Source organism: Mus musculus, chromosome 8, assembly GCF_000001635.26.
Source record: "Mus musculus strain C57BL/6J chromosome 8, GRCm38.p6 C57BL/6J".
NCBI classification, from domain to species: domain Eukaryota; kingdom Metazoa; phylum Chordata; class Mammalia; order Rodentia; family Muridae; genus Mus; species Mus musculus.
The window spans coordinates 83,026,134-83,048,847 of NC_000074.6; the positions used below are offsets into that span (position 1 = coordinate 83,026,134).

The 22,714-nt window shown below is 44.3% G+C and overlaps 1 protein-coding gene across 4 annotated transcripts in view; it reads left to right on the forward strand.

Annotated features, from left to right (window-relative positions):
* Rnf150 (ring finger protein 150) overlaps positions 1 to 22,714 on the forward strand; it is a 228,006-nt gene that overhangs the window by 162,868 nt on the left and 42,424 nt on the right. For all 4 annotated transcript variants that reach the window (XM_017312865.2, XM_017312866.2, XM_030243623.1 and 1 more), the window contains 2 exons: positions 9,892 to 9,988; positions 16,439 to 16,649. In XM_017312865.2, the coding sequence (XP_017168354.1) occupies positions 9,892 to 9,988; positions 16,439 to 16,649 (308 nt within the window). The remainder of the gene's footprint in view (positions 1 to 9,891; positions 9,989 to 16,438; positions 16,650 to 22,714) is intronic.

Consider the following 22,714-nt stretch of genomic DNA (forward strand, 5'->3'; position numbering starts at 1 on the left):
CTTCCCTGAGTTTCAGTGGTCAGAGCAGTCTCTGCAGGCAAGCTCTCCTCTTTCAGGGAGGTGCACAGTTATCTGGTGTTTGGACCTCCTCCTGGCCGAAGATGAAGGCCCAAAACAGGATTTTTCCCAGAAGCTGTGTTGCTTTGGCCTGCAGACTGCCCGCTTCGGAGTCCCAGAATCAAGGTGGCCCCCGCAGAACGTGAGGCAGAAGCCTCACGGGCTTTGCGGACACCTGTGCTCTGACCAGGAAGGTGGCAGGTTGTCTGTAGCTGAAAATGGCGCCGCCTCAGAGGCTCCGAGGCTCTCGCCCGGTCCAGAAGCTGCTGGCCTCTGTGTTCCACACTCTCACCCGCAGACCGCCCACCTCGGAGTCCTGGAACCAAGGTGGCCCCCACGGAACGTGAGGCAGAAGCCTCTCGGGCCGGGTGGACCCCTGTGCTCTCACCAGGAAGGTGGCCGGTTGTCTGGAGCCGGAAATGGCGCCGCCTCAGAGGCTCTGTCGCATGTATACTTTAAATACTATGTAGTCGATAGTTGATAATGATGTATTCTAATGTCTCAGCTACTTAAAAGTAAGCATGCCCTTGTACATTTAGAAATTACTTTAAAATTGGTAGGTGATAACATGAGAGTCCACTCTTTGCATTGATTTACGTCAATTGCTCTGCTTTTAATTTGCTTCCAATATTTCGTCATTCTGAAATCATAAAGTTTGAGGTTCTAAATTGAGTCATAGGATGCACACTTCAAAGCTGATTTATTGGGTTTAGTGTGATGTAGAAGCATCATGAGAAGTTTTCTCAAATTGTTTTCTTGGAAGATGGTAATGATTGACAGCTCACTAGCTGCATGGGGTGGGTGTTTCATTAGTGCCCGCTGGAACTACAGACTTGTACTTTATAAAGAGTCTCTCTATCCTGGTAGGCAAATATTAGGATATTAAATTCCTGTTTTGATTTATTTCTCTGAGATTTTACCTTTCGCTAACGTAATTTTATAGCTTATACAAGTTGATGTTGATTGGACGGTGTCTCTAATTTGAGATGTTAGGCTAGAATGGGACCTGTGACCTAAAATTGATAAACATCTTCACTAGTTCTAGATTTTTCTTATTTGGGGTAAATAATGCTTTTTCTCACCTGAATGCATTTTATTTTTATAATGCTTTTTGATTAATGGAGTTTTTAAAATTATGTTGTAAAATGTGTGTGTTTCAGAGGTTGGGGAGATTGCTCAGCACGTCAAACGTTTGGCTCTCAATCATGAAAAGCTGAGTTTGGATTCCCAGCAGCACATTTAAAAGAAGTAAAAAAGCTGGACAGGGTGCAACACTAGGAGGGGCTGAGGCTCCAGGGGCTCCTCTGGTCTAGGCAGGCTCAGTGAGAAACCCTGTCTCAAATATAAATATTTAAATGTGCACCCAAGCACAGAGACTGCATAAGTTCATAAGCAGACTTTCATGTGACTACTGGTCAGAAAATGAAAACAACCATACTTTTAACTATAAGGAAATCATCTAACAAGTTTGGGTCATCTATCCAGTGGAATACTTCTTAGCAATCAAAAGAAGCTGCTGATGTTCAGTGAGGCACAGATAATTGGAGAAACATTATTCTGAGCACAAGATATCCCAGGGAAAAAAATATCTACTTTGTAATTCTGTATGCATGAAATAATAACAAGGAAAACTACTCTCTAGGGAGGAGTTGTGTGGCAGAATATGGTTGCTGACTATGAGCAGGAAAGGACTTGCTGGGGTGACAGAGTGATGTGCCTGTGTACCTGGATGCTAAGCATGCTTACACCTAAAGGCCCCTGTGTGTGTAAAAGGCATGACTTCTATTGCATTACAGCTTCATCTAAAGTAATTCCATAGCTCTCCCATAAACTTTATACAATGGTCAAAATCACATTACATTCAAGTAGAAACTTGGCTGGTGGTAGTTCTTTAACCATTTTTCTCTGACTACTTCAGATGTTTATGTGCACAGCTCTTCAGATGCACAGCTTCTGTAACTTCCAGTGACTACATATCACTTAAGGAAGGGAATAATGGAAAGACGCATGAAAAAAGTAGCCAGGCTGGGAGACCTCAATGTGCTCACTTGTGTCACCTACAACAACAAAAAAAAAAAAAGGTGACTTAAGAACAGGATCATGCACTGTAGTAACCCCATTAAATATGGCATTCAAGTGTCCTGGTCCCTGGTCACATTCATCAACTAGACACACAGGATGAATGCCAGCTAGCTTTGCTGCTCTAGCCAAATGGTATAATTAGACCAGGGTCAAGTTCTAAGGACAGAGCCTTTGGCTAACTTAAAGCCAGGGCCCCGCAGTTACCTCCCAACTTGCATTCTCAGGCTCTGCCACTGGAATTTAAAAAGGTTAGCTGTAGCCTGGCAGTGGTGGTGCACACCTTTAATCCTAGCACTTGAGAGGCAGAGGCACGTGGATTTTTTAGTTCAAGGCCAGCCTGGTCTACAGAGTGAGTTCCAAGACAGCCAGAGATACACAGAGAAACCCTGTCTCAAAAAAAAAAGAAAGAAAGAAAGAAAGAAAGAAAGAAAGAAAGAAAGAAAGAAAGAAAGAAAGAAAGAAAGAAAGAAAGAAAGAAAGAAAGAGAAAGAAAGAAAAAGAAGAAGAAGAAGAAGAAGAAGAAGAAGAAGAAGAAGAAGAAGAAGAAGAAGAAGAAAGAAAAAAAAGAAAACAAACAAACAAACAAAGGTTAGCCGTAAGAAGAGCCAACCTAGCATTGTTTCGCTTTTAATTTTGTTGGGTTTTCTTCCATGTTGTTTAAACACAACAGGAAAGAGAGACAGCTGGGTAAAATAAACAGTTATCAGAAGAGTTGAACTCTGAGAAGCATTTTACACTTTACAAATCACTTGTACATTATTTTCTAATCTATACCTCACAAGAGCCTAGAATATACACAGGACAGGTACCGCAATGACCTCTGTATTTCACTAAAGGAAAACTTGAACTTTTCCTTCGGTCGCCCAGAGCCTCGGCGTGCTTTCCCCTCCAAGTCCATGTTCCCTCTGCTGCAGCCCTGGCTGTGACCATGACACATCCCCCAGCTCAGCCCTGCTCTGATCCAGGCAGAAGGGGTGATGAAAAGAACCTTTGTTTTGGCTGAAAAATATCTGCATCCGATACTGGAGTTACTCTATACCGAACACCCAAGACCCCGTGACAACCAGAGCAAACCTACCAGCCCTCAAAATCTTCTTTTCTTTCTCCTCTTAATCTGCCCCCTTCTCTGTCTCTTGATTTCCTGAATCTCTCTCCCTCCATCCTCCCCCTCTCTTCTTTCTTCATTCCTCCCTTCCTCTCTCTACTCTCCCTAGCATCTTTTTTTCCTCTCCCTCATTCCCTTCATCCATCTCTTCCTCCTTTTCTCTCTCTCCCCCTCTCCCTTTTTTCATCTCTCTCGATTCCCATGCCGCCACCCCCCCCATCTCTCTCAGTCTGTCTGTCTGTAATAGGGTTTTACTGCTATGAAAAGACACCGTGACCAAGGCAACTCTTATAAAAGACATTTAATTGGGGCTGGCTTACAGGTTCAGAGGTTCAGTTCATTATCATCAAGGCAGACATGGCATAGTGTGGGAGAAGCTAGGAGTTCTGCATCTTGTGCTGAAGGCAAACAGGAGATGACTGGGTTGCAGGGAGTTAAGAGAAGTGTCTCAAAGCCTATGCTCAAAGTGACACACCTCCTCCAACAAGGCCACACCTCCTTATAGTGCTATTCCCTGGGCCAAGCATATTCAAACCACCACTCTCTCCCTCCTTTCCTCTCCTCCACTCTCTCATATGTCTCCTCTTGCATTCTACATCTCTCTCACATGCCTGATGTACCATCTCTCCATCAATGGAACCACTCTCCAGTTGTGTGGTGACATAGAAAAAGAGCATTCATAACCACCAGGATACAGTTACTACTACTTCTGGACACAAGTTCTTTTCTCCCATTTTCTTTCCCTTAAGTGTCATTTGTATTGTTTACCTAAGTTAGATAAGCTGACCTGTAACATGGAATGACTCACCCTTGGTCTCAACATTTCCAGTAGAATTTTGGTGAGCCATGAAGAGTAGACCTTTTTGTTAGTGCAGCAAAGCCTAGTGTATCATGACTGGTAAAGTATCAAAAAGAATGATTTTTGTGGGATTCTGCCCATTATGAGACTCTAGACCTTGGGGGATAGAGTTTTGGGTAGACGGAACCTGGCTTAGTCAATAAGAAGCATCTGGGTGGTAAGTGGATTCACCCCTCCTTCCATGGAGATGAAATGGCAAGGAAGGAGACAGTGGAGGTGAGGAGCTCAGAGTGAAGAATGAGGAAGCAGTATATGTCTCTGCTTTTTCTCCTTACTGGTCTATTCCTGCCCAACCTGTTCACTCTATTTCACAATGCTGCCCTGGCCCATCCTTTCCAACTTTGCTTACCAGATTAGTGTTTAAATTATTATACAGTTCAACTAACCTAGATTTCCCATGCACATGTAACACTGCCCCTTTACCCTGACCCCAACAATTTCCTTTTCTTTGCCATTCTTTCTTCTTGTCTCTACCTTTCAAATCCCCCCATTCTTTAGGCTACACAAGAGACCCTATGATACCTGTTAGGTTCATAAATTCTTCACAATGTAATAGCTCCACTCTCTGAGCTCCATGGCAATTTTACCTGTGTCTCTTAATGCCACTAGAGACATAACTAATTAGCTCATATCACTTACTCATTGAACATGTCATGTAAGCAATATGCAAAGAAGCATGTAATTAAATCAACCATTCTTTTTGATACTTTACTAGTCATGATACACTAGGCTTTGCTGCACTAACAAAAAGGTCTACTCTTCATGGCTCACCAAAATTCTTGCTGTCTTCCAGGGGTTCTGCTGACACAGCAGGCAACTGAGTTGCCTCAGAAGGCTGCTCTCGATTCTCTCTCCATAGCTATCCACCCAGAATCAGTCATATACCTGTAGATGCCATTAAGATAGCTTGTGGCTTTCCCATGTGACTTAAAGAGGGCCATTTGGCACACTGGAAGGACAATGTTCAGCTGCTATAGAGACTCCTGGTGGTATCCTCATTCTACAGGTGGGAATCTGAGGTTCAAGGAGAATAAGCACTTAAAGCAAGAGCATAAAGCTACTCAAGGAAATAGTAGAAATGTGAAGACCTCCACCCCTGTGGCCAAAGAGGAGAAGAGTGGAGCTGAGTGGAAAGCCAGACCAACTCGCTGATTTGAGGACATGGTTTGCTGTGATTCAAGTGTCAGCCCTGCATTTTTCCAGCTCACAGAGCCTTGACCTCAGCCTGCTTCAGTTTCCTTTTCCAAAAATCACCAACAGGTTTTACCTGAAGCAATGGTTGTGGATCAATTATGTATATGACTTGCCTAGAATACAAGGAGTGGTAGTCATTGTCAGGAGCACAAACTCACTTACATTTCACTCTCACATCACTGACAGCTTCGAAAATATGATTCAGACACTCCAAAGTGACATTTCAGCTGCCCATGGAAGCACTGGCTATACTTGTAAGGAGCTGATGTTGCTCCAGAGAATGGGATTCTAAGGGACTCATAGTTTTTAATATGCATGTCATTAAAGAGGGTAAAGCAGCTTGCACCAGTACCCAAATCACATTTTTTTTAAATGTGCATCACTGTTTGGTCTGTGCACTACATATGTTCACAGAGGCCAAGAAATGGCTCTGGATCCCCTTGGTCTAGAGTTACAGAAGTTTGTAAGTCACCCACATTGTGGGTGCTGAAACTAGAAGCTGAGTCCTAGAAGGTAAGCCAGTGCCCTTACCTGCATAGCCCTCTCTTCAACCTCCAGAACCACAAAATTCTTAGTCCAAACTCCTGGGTGGTGGTGTCAAAGAGTCTCTAAAAGTGGATGAGGAGTGAAAGGGAGAACGGCCCTTCTTTTCCAGGGGAGGACAGAAATGTCATCTAACTGGGCAGGCAATCAGACAGCGGGTGATCAACAGAAAGCACTGGGTGTGGGAATGAGTGTGGCCTGGTTTGTCATGACTACTAAGCACGTGTGGACCTACTCACTTCTCAATAGCACTGTGTGGTTCTGCATCCTCGCTGTCTCCATTACTATTCTGTTGTTGTGATAAAATACCCCCACAACTCGGAGGAAGGGCTTATTATGGCTTATGGTTTCAGGATAACACAGTCAGCATAGTGAGGAATATGTGCGACCTGCAAAAAGCTGAGCCACGCTGCAGCCACACTCAGGAAGCAGAGAGAACTGTGTTAATGGAGTTGTTGACAATTTACAGTTAAGGAATGCTAGCACTTTCATTTTGTTGTGTTTGGCCGGAGTTCATTTTGTATGTGTCGGTTTTTATCTTAGACAGAATCTTTATATGTAGCACAGGTTGGCTTTGAACTAATGAGTCTTCTGCATTCGTCCTGGTTGCTAAGCTTGTAGATGTGTGCTATGATAACTAAAGCACTCACTCTCTCTCTCTCTCTCTGTGTCTCTCTCTGTGTCTCTGTCTCTGTCTCTCTGTCTCTGTCTCTGTCTCTCTCTCTCTCTCTCACACACACACACACACACACACGTACACACACACACACTTACTAAGTGGGGAGGGGGGCAGGGAAAAGAGAGAGAGAAAGACTTTCCCTTAAAAGCTACATTCCCATAAGATAAAATGTTACCGATTATAACTGAGTCTTGGAGCGCTGAGATGATTTCCTAAGATTGAAGTAAGAAAAAAACCTCCAGTCTAAGAGTGCGAACTCTCAATGGTTTTTCCACTGTATATAAGAAGGACCCACAAGGGAACTGTGGTATTTCTGTGAAGGGAGGGACCTTGCCTTAGTCATGTGTCTGTGTACTCAGTCCTAGTGCAGAACAGAATAGACGAGAGTGACATAATAAGTGCTCTGTTTTCAGAATATAAATCTGGCAGCAGTGAGTAGGACGGAGATCTGTTCTCTGTGAAAGCCTGACAGCATGGGGAGACATTTAGATGCTCCTGCACTAAGGAGAAAAGTCATGAGGTGATCAGCGGGGAGTCGCAGTATAAAAAGAAAGGAGGAGGAGGAAAGGAAAGGAGGGAGGGAAGAAGGGAGGGAGGGAGGGAGGGAGGGAGGGAGGGAGGGAGGGAGGGAGGGAGGGAGGGAGGGAGGGAGGGAGGCAGAGGAGATGAGAAAGGGGCCAGTGAATAGAGTTGATAGTCGTGTGCAGGTGGGAAAGAGCATTGGATCCTTCAATAAATAAATACACACTCACACAGAAAATGTTTCATGATTATCAGCTCTGTCAGGAACTGTTATCAATACCAAGGGTGCTGTAATGGGAAGCAAATGAGGACTTGGCTCTCGTGGAACTTGTACATTCATTGAAAGATGTACTGGTAAGGGGTCTACAGAGGAACAGACCCAATGGAAGAGACACAGAGATAGATGACAGTAAGACAGGGAGACGGAGGAGAACATAAAGAGAAGAGATGGAGGGAGATTTCAGGGATTTGGACTGCCTGGGTGTAGTGCTCACAGGTCTGAAGTTGCTCTCCAGGGTGGGCCTTGGGCTACACACTTTTGGGCAGGAGTTGATGCTTCAGATTCAAAGGCAGGATATCTTCTCTGGGAAAGCTTAGCATGGTTGAGACCCTTCAAGTGCTTGGATAAGGTCTACCTAGATCAGACGATTATCTACCCACATCTTCCTAGCAATTCCTGGATTGGTGTTGATTGAACAAACAGGCGGCATAGCATTGCTGAGGAGAGGCAAGTGAAGGATGATACTGTGAGAAGTGACTGGTGGCTCCCGTGGAGTCGAGGGTCGGGCCTTCCATGGTTGAGTGACAGATCCCCCATTTCAAAGATGGTTGAGGATATTAAGCAACTTGTCTAAGTGTTAAGAAGGGCTAAAAACTGTTCCTGTTGCCATCGGGTCTCCCATATATGTGCAGAAAACACGTGACAGACCTGACACCCAGGAATACTTAAAGGGACCAAAATGGCTGGCTTCTGCAACACAAGATGGTTAACAGGTTTATACAAGAACCTTACACCCTCAGTATGGACTCTGAACCTGAGGAAGTCAACATTGCTTTGGGGGAGGGGCAAGGAGCCCCTTCACCCAACTTGGGTATTGACAGCTTCTTCTACTATCAGTGAAGCCTATAGGGAGCTCTGTCTTTCTCATGGTGCTCTGGTGCAACTGGCCAGCTTCCCAGCATAGGGTGTTCTAAGAACCATTTTGCTTTCTCTCCTCATTCTGCCAAGAGCATTTATCTCCTCTCCCCTTCATGTGCAGATTGACTACCACTCAGGTTCCAGCCTGGCTATCTCCTTGTACCTAAATTCAGCTCAACCTTGCAGTTGGAAGCCCTGCTCCCAACTCTGTGTATTCATCTAGTAATTTTCAACTAGTAATCTACTTACGTTTGGTTTTATTTTAGAGATTTGTTTCATCAGCCTCTGTCTTAGAAGAGGAGCTAGGTTACTGACATCCTCAGCACTCCTTCTAAGTGTTGAACACAAATGTCATCATATACCCTCAGGAAAACAGTGAATGTGTGAAATCAAGTTTGCAAGCAAGGCAACTGCAGGCTGTCCTGAGCAGTAAGCTGGAACTAGACCTGTGTAGGCCCGGTACTGCTCCTGTCTTTCTAATCCCCAATCTGTACCTTCCAGGATTTTGGCTTTGGTGATATGCATGTTCATGTGTGTATGAGTGGTGTGGAAGCCTAAAGTCAACCACAAGTGTCATGCCTCATGTTGTGAGACAAGATTTCTCACTGAGATCTGGGCACTGATATTTTTAGGCTAAGCTGGCTGGCCAGTGAACCTTGGTGATCCATCTGTTTTTGCCTCACCAGTGGGTGTCAGGGTGACAAGCTCAGGCTACCATGGCTGGCTTTTCATATGCCCAGGGAATCAAACTTAGATCATCTACTTAAACAGCAAAAGCATCATTGACTGAGCTCTCTCAGCCCTGGTCCTACTCCACAGACTCCTTAATCGTCCTCAGATTCTGAGTTCTGTTGGATGAACTTCTCCAGTTAGATGGTCCACTTTTTTATGGAACTGAAAAGATCCAGACAGGGATGGAGTGTTCTGAACAAGCCTCCCCACTGAAAACAGAAAGTTCTAGCTGTTCTTGATCCAGGCAGGAAGTGCTAACATCCTCTGCTCATAGGGACTCTTTGGACGGAGAAAGCTTCTGGTGCGCCCAGCCCATGGAGCCTCCACGCAAGGTTGGACATTCAAGATTAGGGCGCTGTCTTCATAGGCAGGCTTTCCCCACCAGGCTGACAAGTCACTGGCTCTTGAGACTGACAATGCAGTTAAGCACAGCCATGTACAGACTGTTAGGTCACCCACAGTGAAATCACAGTCCCTATCTGTCTTCTAACTTGACAACCAGCAGGCCACCAAAGCAGTTTAAAATGTCCTCTTGTTTTACTAAATGTTTCCAGGAGCCCCTCTGCCCTTCTGTGTTTGACTCCCAAATCCAAATGGGAATCATCATTAACCTTAGAGATATCTTCGGATTGTGGCAAAGAAGCTTTGGGATGGGGCACAGCCTTTACAAGTCACCCGACAGGAAAGTTTCCCCCTTGCGTTCTTGCCACCAAGGAAGGGGAGATCTCTGGTTTTACACCCTTCACCTTTAAAAAAAAAGAAAAAAAAGAAAAAACCTTGGAAGGGTCTGCTGCAAACATTATGGGACACTCTTGCTATCCGAGCAGATTTGAGATCATTTCGCACAAGGGAATATTTTGGGGTAGGAGCCCTAGGTCTGCCATGCATCAGTCGAGGGACCTTGGACAGGTCAATGGGCTGTAGTGATCTAGGGAGTACCTCAGTTGCCACTGCTCTAAGATGTATGGTTCTCATTCCAGGCATCTTTTCCACAAGTCCTGTGTTGACCCCTGGCTTCTAGACCATCGCACCTGCCCCATGTGCAAGATGAACATTCTTAAGGCCCTAGGGATCCCGGTAAGCACAGCACAGCCTATAGCCTTGTCCTGTCTGTCTTTTCCCGTTACCTCCAAAGCAGGAAGAAAGACTCTTAGCTGGATATTCCACATCCCCTTGTTGCCATCATCCAACAAACTCTATGTTTGAACACCCATCCCCTCACCTTTGCTCACTCTGATCACACCATGCCCACCATTTGTCTGAGTAAAGGAAGGTACTGCTTGCACAGCTCATAGGCATCTCTTCGGGCTGGGCGAGGTACAGCTGGTCAGCTGAACACCAAGGGCCTCTTTGGCTGCCACACCTGAATGTCCTCAAGGAGATCTACATGCCTCAGTTTGGGTGCTTCCTGCCTCTTGATCACCAAGCATTCTGGGGAAGCTTTCCCTCCCTCTCTGTCCTCCACCACCATCAGCCCTGTCCAATGGGAGGAGAGGACCAAGAACAAGACGGCAACTCAAAGCATCCGCTAAACTCACCTCTCTGGAGACTTTGAGCAAAGAGGAAATCAGAGCCACTTAGATCCAACCCTGCCATAAAGCTGCTTCTCAAACCCATGTGTTTTCTGACATTTAGTGACTCTCCTTAGGGCCAGAATCCTGCCAGCTGGCTTGATGCTCCAGGGAAAGCCTTTCCCAGGATTATATCAAGTGAACACCAGCTGCTGGGTGTCATCCTCTCTGGGCCTATGAGGACAGGAAACAAGCCAGGCCACCAAACCTAAGAAGTGCACAGGGAGACATGAAGAAACACAAGCCCTGACTAAAAAGAACCTCCTAACCGAACAAAGAAACCAGCTCAAACCTGCCCACCCCTCCCCCACCTTGCTACCACCTGTCTGTTGCCACTCCTATTGACAAAGAATAAAGAGAATGGTAATGGTTCAGGAAGTCACTAAAGAATGAGGGCCAGATCACACATCAAAGTGTTCTTGCATGCCAAAGGGCTAATTAGGACTATCAGAGGGCTCTGTTGGACAATGTCCCCAACCTGCTTTGGCTGGCTTGGCTGCCTGTGCCAGCTTCCTCAATGGCAGTTGATCCACCAACCACAAATCCACTCAAGACACTGGAGCTCTGAGGTAGATTTTATTCACGGTGTACTAAATTTTCAGTTCAGAGTTGTGCACGAACAGGGCACACATGGATGTGAGAGGAAATTCACATCTACCACATGCCGGCGACTGTGCCTTTCACGGTTCTGGCCGTACCTGATTATTTTAAGGAAGAAGGAAAGTGTGTACACATTTTCTTGCAAGTGTGTATGCTTGCATGGATGCATGGATACCTTTGCTTGTATATGTGTATGCAACTGAGTGTGTGCATGTGAGTGTGATTGCATATGACATTGGGTTTGTCTTCTCTGTCAGCTAAAGAATTGAAAGGCTGGAATTGACGCACAAGAGGTGGCACCAGAGAAATCTTGAGCAACACAGGCAGAATCAGCTGCTGAAGGAAGGTGTTTATTGAGGATGAAGAAAGATGCTTTGGGCTTTGCCAAGGATAAACATGCTGCAGATTCAGGGAAAAGGATTGCACAGCAGAGGGGGACTTGGCAAAGCAAACATCTAGACCCTTCCAGAGGGCTGGGGATTTTAAAGCTCCTGAAGAGTCTTCCCCCCCTACTTTAGAGTTGGTCAGTTTGAAGAAAGACAGGCTGATTGGTCTACAACTGTTGTGTGATAATGTACTGATCTGGCCAGTCCATCAGTGGGGGCTGGTGGGAGACAGAAGCTGGTAGGAAGATGCCACCAGCAGGAAGATGCTACAGGGAAAGCCTTTCCCAGGATTGTACCAAGTAAGCACCACCAATGGTAGCTAGTGAGACACCATCTGCTGGTTATTGTCCTCTCTGGGCCAATGAGGACAGGAAACAAACCAGGCCACCAAATCCATGAAGTATGCAGGGAAAACACAGAAGGACGAAGCTGCCCATCTTGGAGATTTAGTTTTTTACCTAGCCATAACACTTCTCCCTAGCTGTCTGCCTCCAGGTGAATTTGTCTAACTCTAGTCTCTCACTTACATGCAAGCATGCAGCTTCTCACATGAAAGCAAGTATGTGTGCCCTTATGTGCACGCATGTTTGGCCTGCATGTATATGAGTATATACTGACATGTGTGCATTATGTTACTTCATGTGTTTCTTGTTCACATGTATGTGCTTATATGTGTGTGCTTACATAAGCGTGTTGTATACTTTCATTTATGCATACGAGCATCATTTCCGGATCCCTGTAACTCCACCTCCATGTCAGCCCTGGTCCCTTTGTTCAAGACAGGTATGAAAAAAAAAAAGACGACCTTGCTCTGTACTTAAAATTTATGTTGAATATTTGATTCCAGATTATTCCCCCCATAGAAGTATAATTTCTTCAGAAGCTACTTCTTATTGGACTCCAAATATTGATGTTAATTATTTCTAAAATAGAAATACTGAGTAGCCTTTTGGCTTACTTCCAAACTAAATGTTTTAATTGTTAGCAGTTGGACACTCTGGCTGAAGGTCTGATGCCTAACAAGTCTGTTAGATTTAACTTAGCATACTCAACTCCCAGAAAAATAAACATCGGCAGCATCTTTGGGCTTTGCCAAGGATAAGCCAGCTGAAGAACATGACACATCCGTCCTCAGCCCACAGAACAGAACGTCCCCGTGAAGAACGAGGCTCGTGCACCGTGAGCGGCTCCTGGAGAAGCATCAAGGCACGTGGCTGTCCTTCTGGTTCCCGGGGCTCTCTTTTGTCCTGGTGAAGACAGATTCAGGATCTGGGAGGAATTCAAGATTCCATCATATGGTTATGCACCACCATGATCCCTTATTTCATTCTTAAATGTTACACATGACTAAACTAGCACAGAGCTGTGTGAATTAGGAGACATTACTTACACCATCACTTCTTTAAGGCAGTTTAAGGAAATGGTCTTAATTTCTTCCCATATTCTAAATTAGTTTATTTTAGCTTAGTCTAGTCTTGTCTTGTCTTCTTCAGACAGATTCTCCCTAGGTAACTCAGACTGATCTTAAAGTTGTGATCCTCCTGCCTCAGACTTCCAAGGATCCCTGGGATTACAGTTATGCACCACCATACTGCACTGGGGATTTCTTATTTAAGGACCATTGGGAAGAGCCCACCTCTGCACAGTGATGCCTGTCAGTCCTTCACCTCTGTATCCCTGGCTGTGCAGAGAGCTTTTGAGGAACTGGAGCCCTTGAGAGTCTTGAATGCTATCAGTCACAAAATCACACTTATGGATTACACCCCAGCTCTCCTTGGAAGAATATCAACTCGTGGATGATGTAGTTGTGATTTCGACTCATTTGACTGTTCAAATCCAGGTGTTTTGGGTGTACTATATTTCTTTGTATTTGTGTTATTTTTAGCTCAGTCCATATGTACCTAAATATACAAATACACAGCACTTGAGTCAAAACCCGAGCTGGAGACAACATTGTACATTGTACTTTCCCCACAATGGGCTAAACAATGAGACCACATCTCATGACAGATGAAATCCTCATAGCAATGCATATTTTTCAATAACATTTTGTCAAAAATATAGTAGGGAGGAGGAAGAGTTTGTTTTTATTTCATTTCTAAGAAATTCATTCAATTTTACAATGAATTACAAGGGAGGAGTTCCTTATTTCCGAAGTTTTCTCCCCTTGGCCTACATGGTAGTGCTTTATCTACAGAATAGTCTCCCTTACAGAAGAGTAGTTTTCCTGATTCCTCCACCCATCTGTCAAAGGATCCAGGTTTCAGAGGTCAGGAAACACCTCCTACATCATTGTTCTCCAGATGTGAATAGGACTCTAAGCACCATTGAACAGAAAGCCCTGTAGAGCTAGTGCAGTAGCAAGCTTCTAATTATTGGCCACTGATTTATCTGAGTGTTTTTCCCATGCTTCCTTAAATTTCAGTAACTAGACAGTTTGATTACTGTTTTTTTTCAAGAGGTAGAAAATTTTCTGGCTATCTATTCAGATTGAATATAACTTGGGAGGTTCTAGAAGGTTTTGGTTTTAGAAGGTTAATTTGTTACCTGTTACTTCCAAGGCAGTAAGACCTGCTACCATTGATCAGTCCACTAAGTATCTCTGCTCCCCTTTCTCTGAAGAAAAGAGCAGAGTTTCTCCAAACCCCCATAGTAAGAACTTTGTTAAGAAATATGCTGTACCAAAGCTGGGGCATGGAAAAAAAAAAAGAACCACCAATGTCAACAAACAGGGTGACAATTTCAAAGTTTGCACAAGTTGTTGTTGCATACCCATGCATTGGACTCTTTGTGTTTGTGAAAATGGTTAGCACTGCCTGCCCCTAGTGAAATCTCTTCCACCCAATGCTTAAGTGTTTTGTTTAATAACAACCTTTACATAGCATATCTCAGTTTTGCACAGAACTTTATAGTTCTTAAAGTATTTTCTCAAACCCTTCTGTCACTGATGCTGGCAAGACTTTAATATGCCTAAGTTTTGAGAACAGAAATCTGAGAAGCACACAAAACACTCAAATCGATATTTACTCAGCATCTAATCATTGTGGCCTGGTGTGGAAGCCTAGGAGGCAAAACCAAGGCAATGTGGATGCTGCTCATCGGTATGTTTATGAACTGTGCTTGAGAGCAGCATGTTGACAAATGACCCCCAAAACCCCAGGGGACACCACAGGATCAAAGACCTCTACCTGGGAGGAAGCCCTCCTTAGAAATGGTGACACTGGGGAATTAAAGGAGATTAACCATCACCAGGAGTCAGTTTGAAACCTTAGGATGGAAACAGGAAGATGATAGGCAAATGTCATCTGGGCAAAGGAACAGTATAAGATGAACATTGAGTGAAGGGGACATGTGTGTGCTTTCTTTCCAAAGGTTGATGGTGAGGCCAGAGTAAGACGCTAGGCTGGGCTGTATGGTATGTTTTGTCATGCTGATTCGTATACCCTGTTCTCGGCACAGAGAGAAGACTCTTGCCTCTCTTATGGTCTTTTTCTGTGGCTATGGTGATGGTAGAGGTGGCTGTTGATGGTGTGGTTGCTATAGATGTTGTTGTTGATATTCTTGTCGTGGTGGCTGATGTTGTGGCTATTGATGCTATTGTGGATGTAGCTGTAGGTGTTGAGGTTGTTGACGGATGACATGGTTCTTGCTGTAGATGTTGTGGTTGCTGAAGCTGTGATTGATGATGTTGTTGTTGTAGGTATTGTGATCATTGGTGTTTTTACACTGGAGCCTCGGGTGAGCGAGCATATAGGAGAAAAGAAACTACCTGGAGATAGAGAGGCTGAGTGGAGAGAAATGTTGATAAGAATGACTGTTGCCCATTCAAAATCAAAATCAACACATTTGGTGAACAGTGACTTGATCATTCTGCAAGCTGCCTTCTGACGAGCTAAGTGTTTGACAGAGATACCAAAAGCCAAGGGACAAGAAAACAGAGAAAAGACATAAGCTGGCTTTGAGAAACTGTGGGATGGTTGCAGCTCCCAAATAACAGTTGCAAGCAAAAGTGTGATCCACAAGAGACAGCTCACACACAGCACTGCAGATCTCCTCTGTGTTTCCCACATGCCCATGACTTACAAGGCTCCGCTTTTAATAACCTGTGAATGTAGCACTATCACTGTGGTGTTCATTCAGTGCAAACTTAGAGTGCTCATCACTTGGACGTGGATGTCATCCTCTGCAGACTCTGAGGCAAGACATCATGGAATTATTATCCTTCGTGACAAAGAAGTCAGCATTCAAAACAAACAAACTGACAGACAGCAAAAACTACACAGCAAGTTACAGGCAGTCAAGGCTACATGTTGAAGGCAGGGGCTTCTAACAAGAAAAAGACAGACAGCGCTGGAGGAGAAGGGGGTAAAGGACGGGTCCAAGTGGGATTAGTACCATTAGTTAAATGCTCAGAAATAGTTTCTATGGTTGGTTTTGGCTTACATTTTTTTAAACACAGCCTCACTCTGTGTGTGTGTGTGTGTGTGTGTGTGTGTGTGTGTGTGTGTGTGTGTGTGTGTGTGTGATTCCTGTATAATTCCCAGTGAGTACGATTCTTCTCCAGCCTACTTTCTTTCATGTTTGTAAACAATGTTTGAGACTGACGATAATTAGCAGGCTGCCAGATCCACCCTGTGTGGAAGAGTAAACTCTATATAAGAGGAAGTCCTAGTTTTATCATTACAAACAAAGATCATGTATTCCTCCTAACTAGTTTAAATATAGAGATTTCAAAACACTGGAATTTAAATCCTTATTCTTATATCTGAAAAGAACCCTTGGAAAGGAAATTTGAGATCATTTCATGACAATGAAACTACATATAAACAGTTTTTAAATACAGTGGCTGAAAAACAACACAATAAAACAATGAGCTTAATTTTAAATTTAGACAAAGTACTTAGGATGTAGGCATTGCATCTCTAAAATGAGGATGTGTTCTAAGATAGATTCTTCTCTGTTCCCCTCAGCCCAATGCTGACTGCATGGATGACTTGCCCATTGATTTTGAGGGCTCTCTAGGAGGCCCACCAACCAATCAAATCACAGGAGCCAGCGACACAACTGTCAATGAGAGCTCTGTCACTCTGGACCCTGCTGTGCGGACAGTGGGAGCCCTGCAGGTGGTCCAGGACCCAGACCCTGCTCCTCAGGAGGGAGAAGCCATCTTTACAACTAACAGTAAGTACTGTGGTTCAAGATACCATCGCCAACAAAGTTACTGCCACACAGGGATTGGAGAACAAATAAAGAATATGATTGTGTGATGGGTGATGTTGTCAACTTGACAGAATTTGCAGTTACCTAAGAGACATGACTGTAGGCAAGCCAGTAAAGGACTATCTAGATTAGGTTAGTCTCTGGGCATACCTGTTAAACGCTGTCTAGGCTTGGGTCTTAGCCTAAATAAAAAGGAAGCAGAGAGCTGAACATTAGCATTCACTGCTCTCTGCTTCCTGGCTGTGGATGCAATGTGAACAACTGCCTAAACTTTCTGCCACCGCACCATCCCTGAGGCAGGAGAAGGGCAGCCAGCCTTCTGACAGCAGAGGGCAGGGCAGAGAAACAAGTATCTGGCTGAAATATGGCCTCCAACCACATTGATCATGAAAGGGTCCTAGAGCTTTTTGAGTATGGCTGTGTCAACAGAAGCCAGTCTGATCTGGGTGCAGGTTTCCATTGCTGGGGGACTCACGTGTGCATGGCACATCTTTATTCTAGTAATTTTACTTTATTTTATTAAGAGACAGGATCCCATTATGTTGCCTATGCTAGCCTCAAATATCTGAGATCTCAAATATCAATCCATCAATCTCCAGGGTAGCTCAGACTGCAAGTGCGTGCTAATGTTTCGAACCTCCCTTTAGATGGACATTTCTAGAAGCTTCCTGGCTATTCCACTCCCCTTCTCCTACATACATGGTTACTAAGTTCCGTGCTGTTTGCTGGTGGATGTCATAGAAATATTTAAATATCTGTATGAGCACTGGGTTTGAAGCTAAAATCTAAAGTACCTACTATTTAGTCAAATATAGTAAGAAATAAAAGCCTTGGGAGTTCTAAGAAAATCAGCATACAAATTAACTGACTTAGGTTTCAAGTGAGAAGAGTGGGTGGATAATGTAGTTTTAAATAAAGTGTATTTCTTTCTCTTGATAGAAGCAACATGTTCACTTTGGAAAGGTAGAAAAGCAAATTGAATCCTCTTGGGCTTTTTTCCATTGAAGTCAAGCTCCTTTAAACAGATTTGTAATTCTCATACTAAGATATTAACTACATAATCTAAACTATTGGAAGATTGAAAGATGAAGGAATTTTTCAAAGAGACCTCAGGTGGGGTACCACAATCCCAAAATGGTCACTTTTATTAATATGTTCTATTTCCTATTTCTTTTTATTTACCTTTACTGTTTTTTGTGGTGGAGTGTGATCCTGTATCACAGTGCACATGTGGAGGTCACAGGGGACTGGGCCAGAATTAACTCTTTCCTGTTCCATGTGGGTTCTGGGGATCAAATGCAGATTGTCAGGCATGGAAGCAAGCACTCTGCCATGTAATCCTTGTCACCAACTCATAGTGCTCACAGGACTTCCACAGAAGTCACATCAGGGGAATGTGGTATGCATCATGCCGGCAGCATTGATTTTTTTTTTATACAAAGAAGAGTTATAATTTTGAAAACTTGATTTTCCTGGGTGTAAGGATCTCAGATTGAAACATTGAGTAGTAGACACTTGAGATTCCTTAAAGGCTCATCTGATCCCTCTATTTTCATAGTACTGTCACAAACTGATGTCATGGCAGCCATGCATGTGATGTGACTTGTCTAGTACCATAGTACAAAAATGTCAATGGGTAATGCTCACTTGAATAATGCACATTATTTAACCAAATACATCCAAAAATACTTTATTTTTTATTATAATCAATCTTCAGAATGTGGGGTGTAGTCCACGCATCCTGTGTGTTTGGATTATGTCAGTCACATTAGAAGTGCTCAGTAGTCCTGTGTGAGGAAGGACTTAGCATACTATAGCATGTAGACAAAAACTCCCAGTGATGTGCAAGAAGAACCTTGTAGGTTAGTTGTTGTTGTTTGTGTTTATTTGTTTGTTGTGTGGGGTTGTTGGTTTGATTGGTTGACAGGATTTCTCTGTGTAGTCCTGGCTGTCATGGAACTCTGCTCTGTAGACCAAGCTGGCCTTGAACTCAGAGATCTCCCTACCTTTGACTCCAAAGTGATGGGATTAAAGGCATGAGTCACCACTACCAGGTGTTGTTTTTGTTTTTATTCACAGTAAGCTTCTAGTTTTTGCTATAAGAAAACTGCAGGCCATGGGAGTGAACATCTGACCCAGGCTGCAGTAAGTTTTCTCTGCAGTATGCAAGCAGGGTCTCGTGGTTTTTTCTATCATTGGGCACTTGCTGTTACTATCAGACATCTGGGCAGTAACAGGCTTGCAGAAAGCATAGAAAGGTAGAACATCGCCAGCAGTCCAAAAACATGGAAGCCGTGGGCAGATTTTTAAAGTCTGCAAGAAGAACAGAAATAAAAAGCGGGTCATTCTCCTTGCAGTAGAACAATAGTTTGATTCACCAAAGACAACATATCAACTATTGGACTCTTTAATTTGAAAATGTGTTGCATTCTTGTCACAGACCTCAATTAAGGCCAGGCAACAAATGAAAAAGCATTTATATTCAATGTGGTTAAATACCACTCAAAATGAAATAGATCTAAATACACTGTGGGATAAAAATCCATCCAAAACAAAATGGAAAATTATAGTCTGTAGCCATGTGGTCCATGACCCTCAAGCTTCTTGAGTGAAATAGAATCGGAGTGGGCAGGTCAAAGCAGGCCATTGTTAGATGTCTATCGAAGGCTGTGCAACAAAGGTGTTTAATGTAGGCTTGCAGCAGGGACCTTCTGTTCACAATGAGAGGGGGAAAATGCCTTGTTTCAGAAGCAAGCTTCGGTAAAGGGCAGGTGGGGTCAAAGGATCATGCCTGTGCCAGAAGATTGACAGGCAATGTGAATGTGCCGGGAGGCATTCATATCTCAGCAGAGAAATTGAATGGTGCCTGAAAAACCTTCTCCTAGGCCATCTCCTTCAGATTGGTTTTATTTATTTGGATTTAACAGAAATGGGAAAACAAAATGACACTATAGCTGCCTTAGGGGGAAAATTCTCTGTACAGATTTTCTAGTTTTCTAGCGCCCTCTTCAAATAAATCAGTAAGTGAGCAACCATAACCCCGCTGCTGAACGCATGCTGATTGCTGTTTTCACCAGCTCCGTGATGCTGTCTGACACTTTGGACTCAGTGCTTCATGCTTGGGGTTCAGTGTAGAGGGCCATGGGTGTGGCTCCAAGTTCAATCCCTGGAACAACAAGCAAAAGCAAGCAGATGGGACGATACTGCTGTAAGGCTCAAACAAACAGTCAAATGGAGACCTTGGTATCAAACTAAACTCTCTGTCCTTACATCTGCACAAGCCAGAGAATTGCAGAAAATAAAGAGCTAGTAGCAGCTAACAAATCCATAGCAACAGGCCCCAGCCAGCACTCTTTGAAGCCTATTTCATACAGTTGTTCCCAGCAGTCTTGTGAGGTAAATATTATCTTTCTTTCATTGATTCAAATGTAGAGATCCTGAGAGATGGATGGAATTGACCAGTGTTCATACTCTAGTGACAGGTGTATCTGGAATTCAAAACAAGCCACTGGCTCCTTACATACAGTCAGATGATATATAGGGTGGAGTCAGGGAATGCACCCTGGCTGGCTCACTTCCCATGTAGTATAGTTATTCACCTCTTGCCTCTTCAAGCATCCTAGAAGTTCCACACTTCGCTCAGCTGCATCGGCACTGTCATTCCTACCTCCCTTCCCCTAGGCAAACAGAGCTGATGGCTGTGCTAGGTCCCGCCAGGACCTAGCGGGAAAATGTACGCAGATTGCCACCAAAGATGTCATCAAAGGATCATCTTCAGCTCCCAGAAAAGGGGGAGAAAGTAAACAAAGCATTTACAAAGTCATGAAGTGCCTGGCTTGCAACTGGGGAAGGGGAGTCTCCGTTATCTGTTCTCAGTGCTCCTGATGGCCTAGTTGTTGTCATCTTGCCACAGCAGTCCACACCACGTTCTTTCTCCTTTGACCTCATTTTTAAGTCCTGTGGGTGGGAGTTCAGATGTCCCTTGCTACACTCTACCTGCAGGCCTGATCGTGCCAAAACCTTTGCCTCTTGCTCCCAAGCGCTGGTTGCCGATGTTGGGTTTGCTTTCACTGAGGGAAAAGGTGTCCTAGGAACAAAGGGAAACACAGCTAAACAGTCATCCCCATGTGTTTGGGGACTCCGGAGAGGAGCTAGAGAATGGCGCTGAGGGAGACGACTGTACCTTCCCAAATCCCTCGCGCTCCGGTTGGCATCGCCCCAGGAAATTCTGAAACCTTCCCTTTAATTTTCAAAGGGTTGTTGACTCCACAGTCTGCTTCCTTCCTTCCTTCCCCTTTGAAGCACTCCAAAGGCCTGTGATAATGCTGAGCTTCAGAAGGCTGCCTAAGGACTGTGATCCACTTGCCAGCCTGCTGCAGCCCGCCTCAGCCAGTCCAGGGGGAGAAGGACAGAGACAGGCAGAAGTGTGCGATCTCAGATGCCCAGCACAGTCTGAAAAGCACTTGGCCTGACCAGAAGTGATGCCTTTCAGGCCTTGGAGAAGCAATATGTGTGAGTGGGTGCGGAGACTAACAGAACTTAGCCAACTAAAGTATAAGGTGAAATGGGTTTCCTTTGCTAACTTCCCTTCAACCTTGGTCCACACAGGACCTGTGACAACTTCAGGATGTATTTTTATTTCTGTTTTACTGACCAGTAAAATGTATGGCTTGAGTAGACCACCCCAGTCCACCACTGCCCCTGGGTGAGTATTCCAGCAGACCCAAACATGGACTATTTCCTAACTTGACAATTAAGAGACTCAAAGCCAAATTAAAAGAAAAACTTTGTTTCCTTCTGTGCCCTTTCCATTCCAACTCCTGTACCCCACAATCAATCTGTGTTGATTGCTCTCTAGCGTTGGTCTCTGAATCCTGTGCACACCAGAGTCAGTTGGTAACCAGTGTTTCTTGCGGCCTCTCGTCCTTTCAGGAGTTCCTCTGAGACAGAGTATCAATGCAGGTGCACACATGCCACAGTGTGCGGACATCAGATGTGTGTGGGCTCCCTTTACATTCCTTGAGGCAGGTCTCACAGTGAGCTGCTGCTTTGTGTGACAGGCTAGCTGTCCTGTGAGCTTCAGGAGTTCTATGTCTCCAACTCCAGCTTTCTGTAGGAGCATCAGGATTAAAAAGGTGAGCTACCAAGTCCAGCTTTTTACATGGGCTCAACCTCAGGTCCTCACTGTACACAGCAAGTGTTTGACCCACTGAAGTATCTCCCCAGCCCTTTTCTCCTGCTTCCTTGCTACCAACATCTTTTTGGGAGAAACTAAGACAGGAATAGTCTCACAAAAGAAATGCCTGGGTGTGTTAATACTCTCTGTGGGCTGCATATTTAACCGATGTCTCCTCATTTAAAAAGTCAGTCATTAGATGGAGAATAGACTTACACACATGCCTGCCCCCCCATGTGTATTATGTGCACAAGCACGTGTGTGCCATTCATACTTTCCAAACTGCGTTCACAAGAGGGAAATTATTGCTGACCATAGGAACTGCAGTATTTAAAGTGGCTGTAACACATGAGCTCTAGCTATTGTCACAGGGACCAGCCTGGATCCTCCAGAGACACATGCCTCAAACTAATTATAGAGAAAACTTCCACAGACTTTTTTCGGAGTAAATGTTTCTCTCTGAAATGACTCCCTGTCTCTGATCCAGGGAAAAACTCAACAGACAGCTCTCTAGAGACTCTTCACACTGAAAAGTGTCTTTTTTTGTTTTTTGTTGTTGGTTCCTAGTGACATTCACTTCTGTTTTTGAAGTCCCATGATTTTTTTTAATGACCACTTGATGAACTACTTGTAATTATCATCACTGGAAATGGCCCGAGGCCTGCTCTGACCTCAATTGAACATAAACACAAGAGTCGGGGTTGTAATACGGACTTTCCCAGGGAGCCTGACCTTGAACTCTGGGCATCTAGTCACTTAGAGAGTGCTGGTATGAACATCCATCACATTATAGTTCAGATAGGCAACTCTACTTCACTGCTTTTGAAAAGTAGCCTTTCAGGCTCTGTGT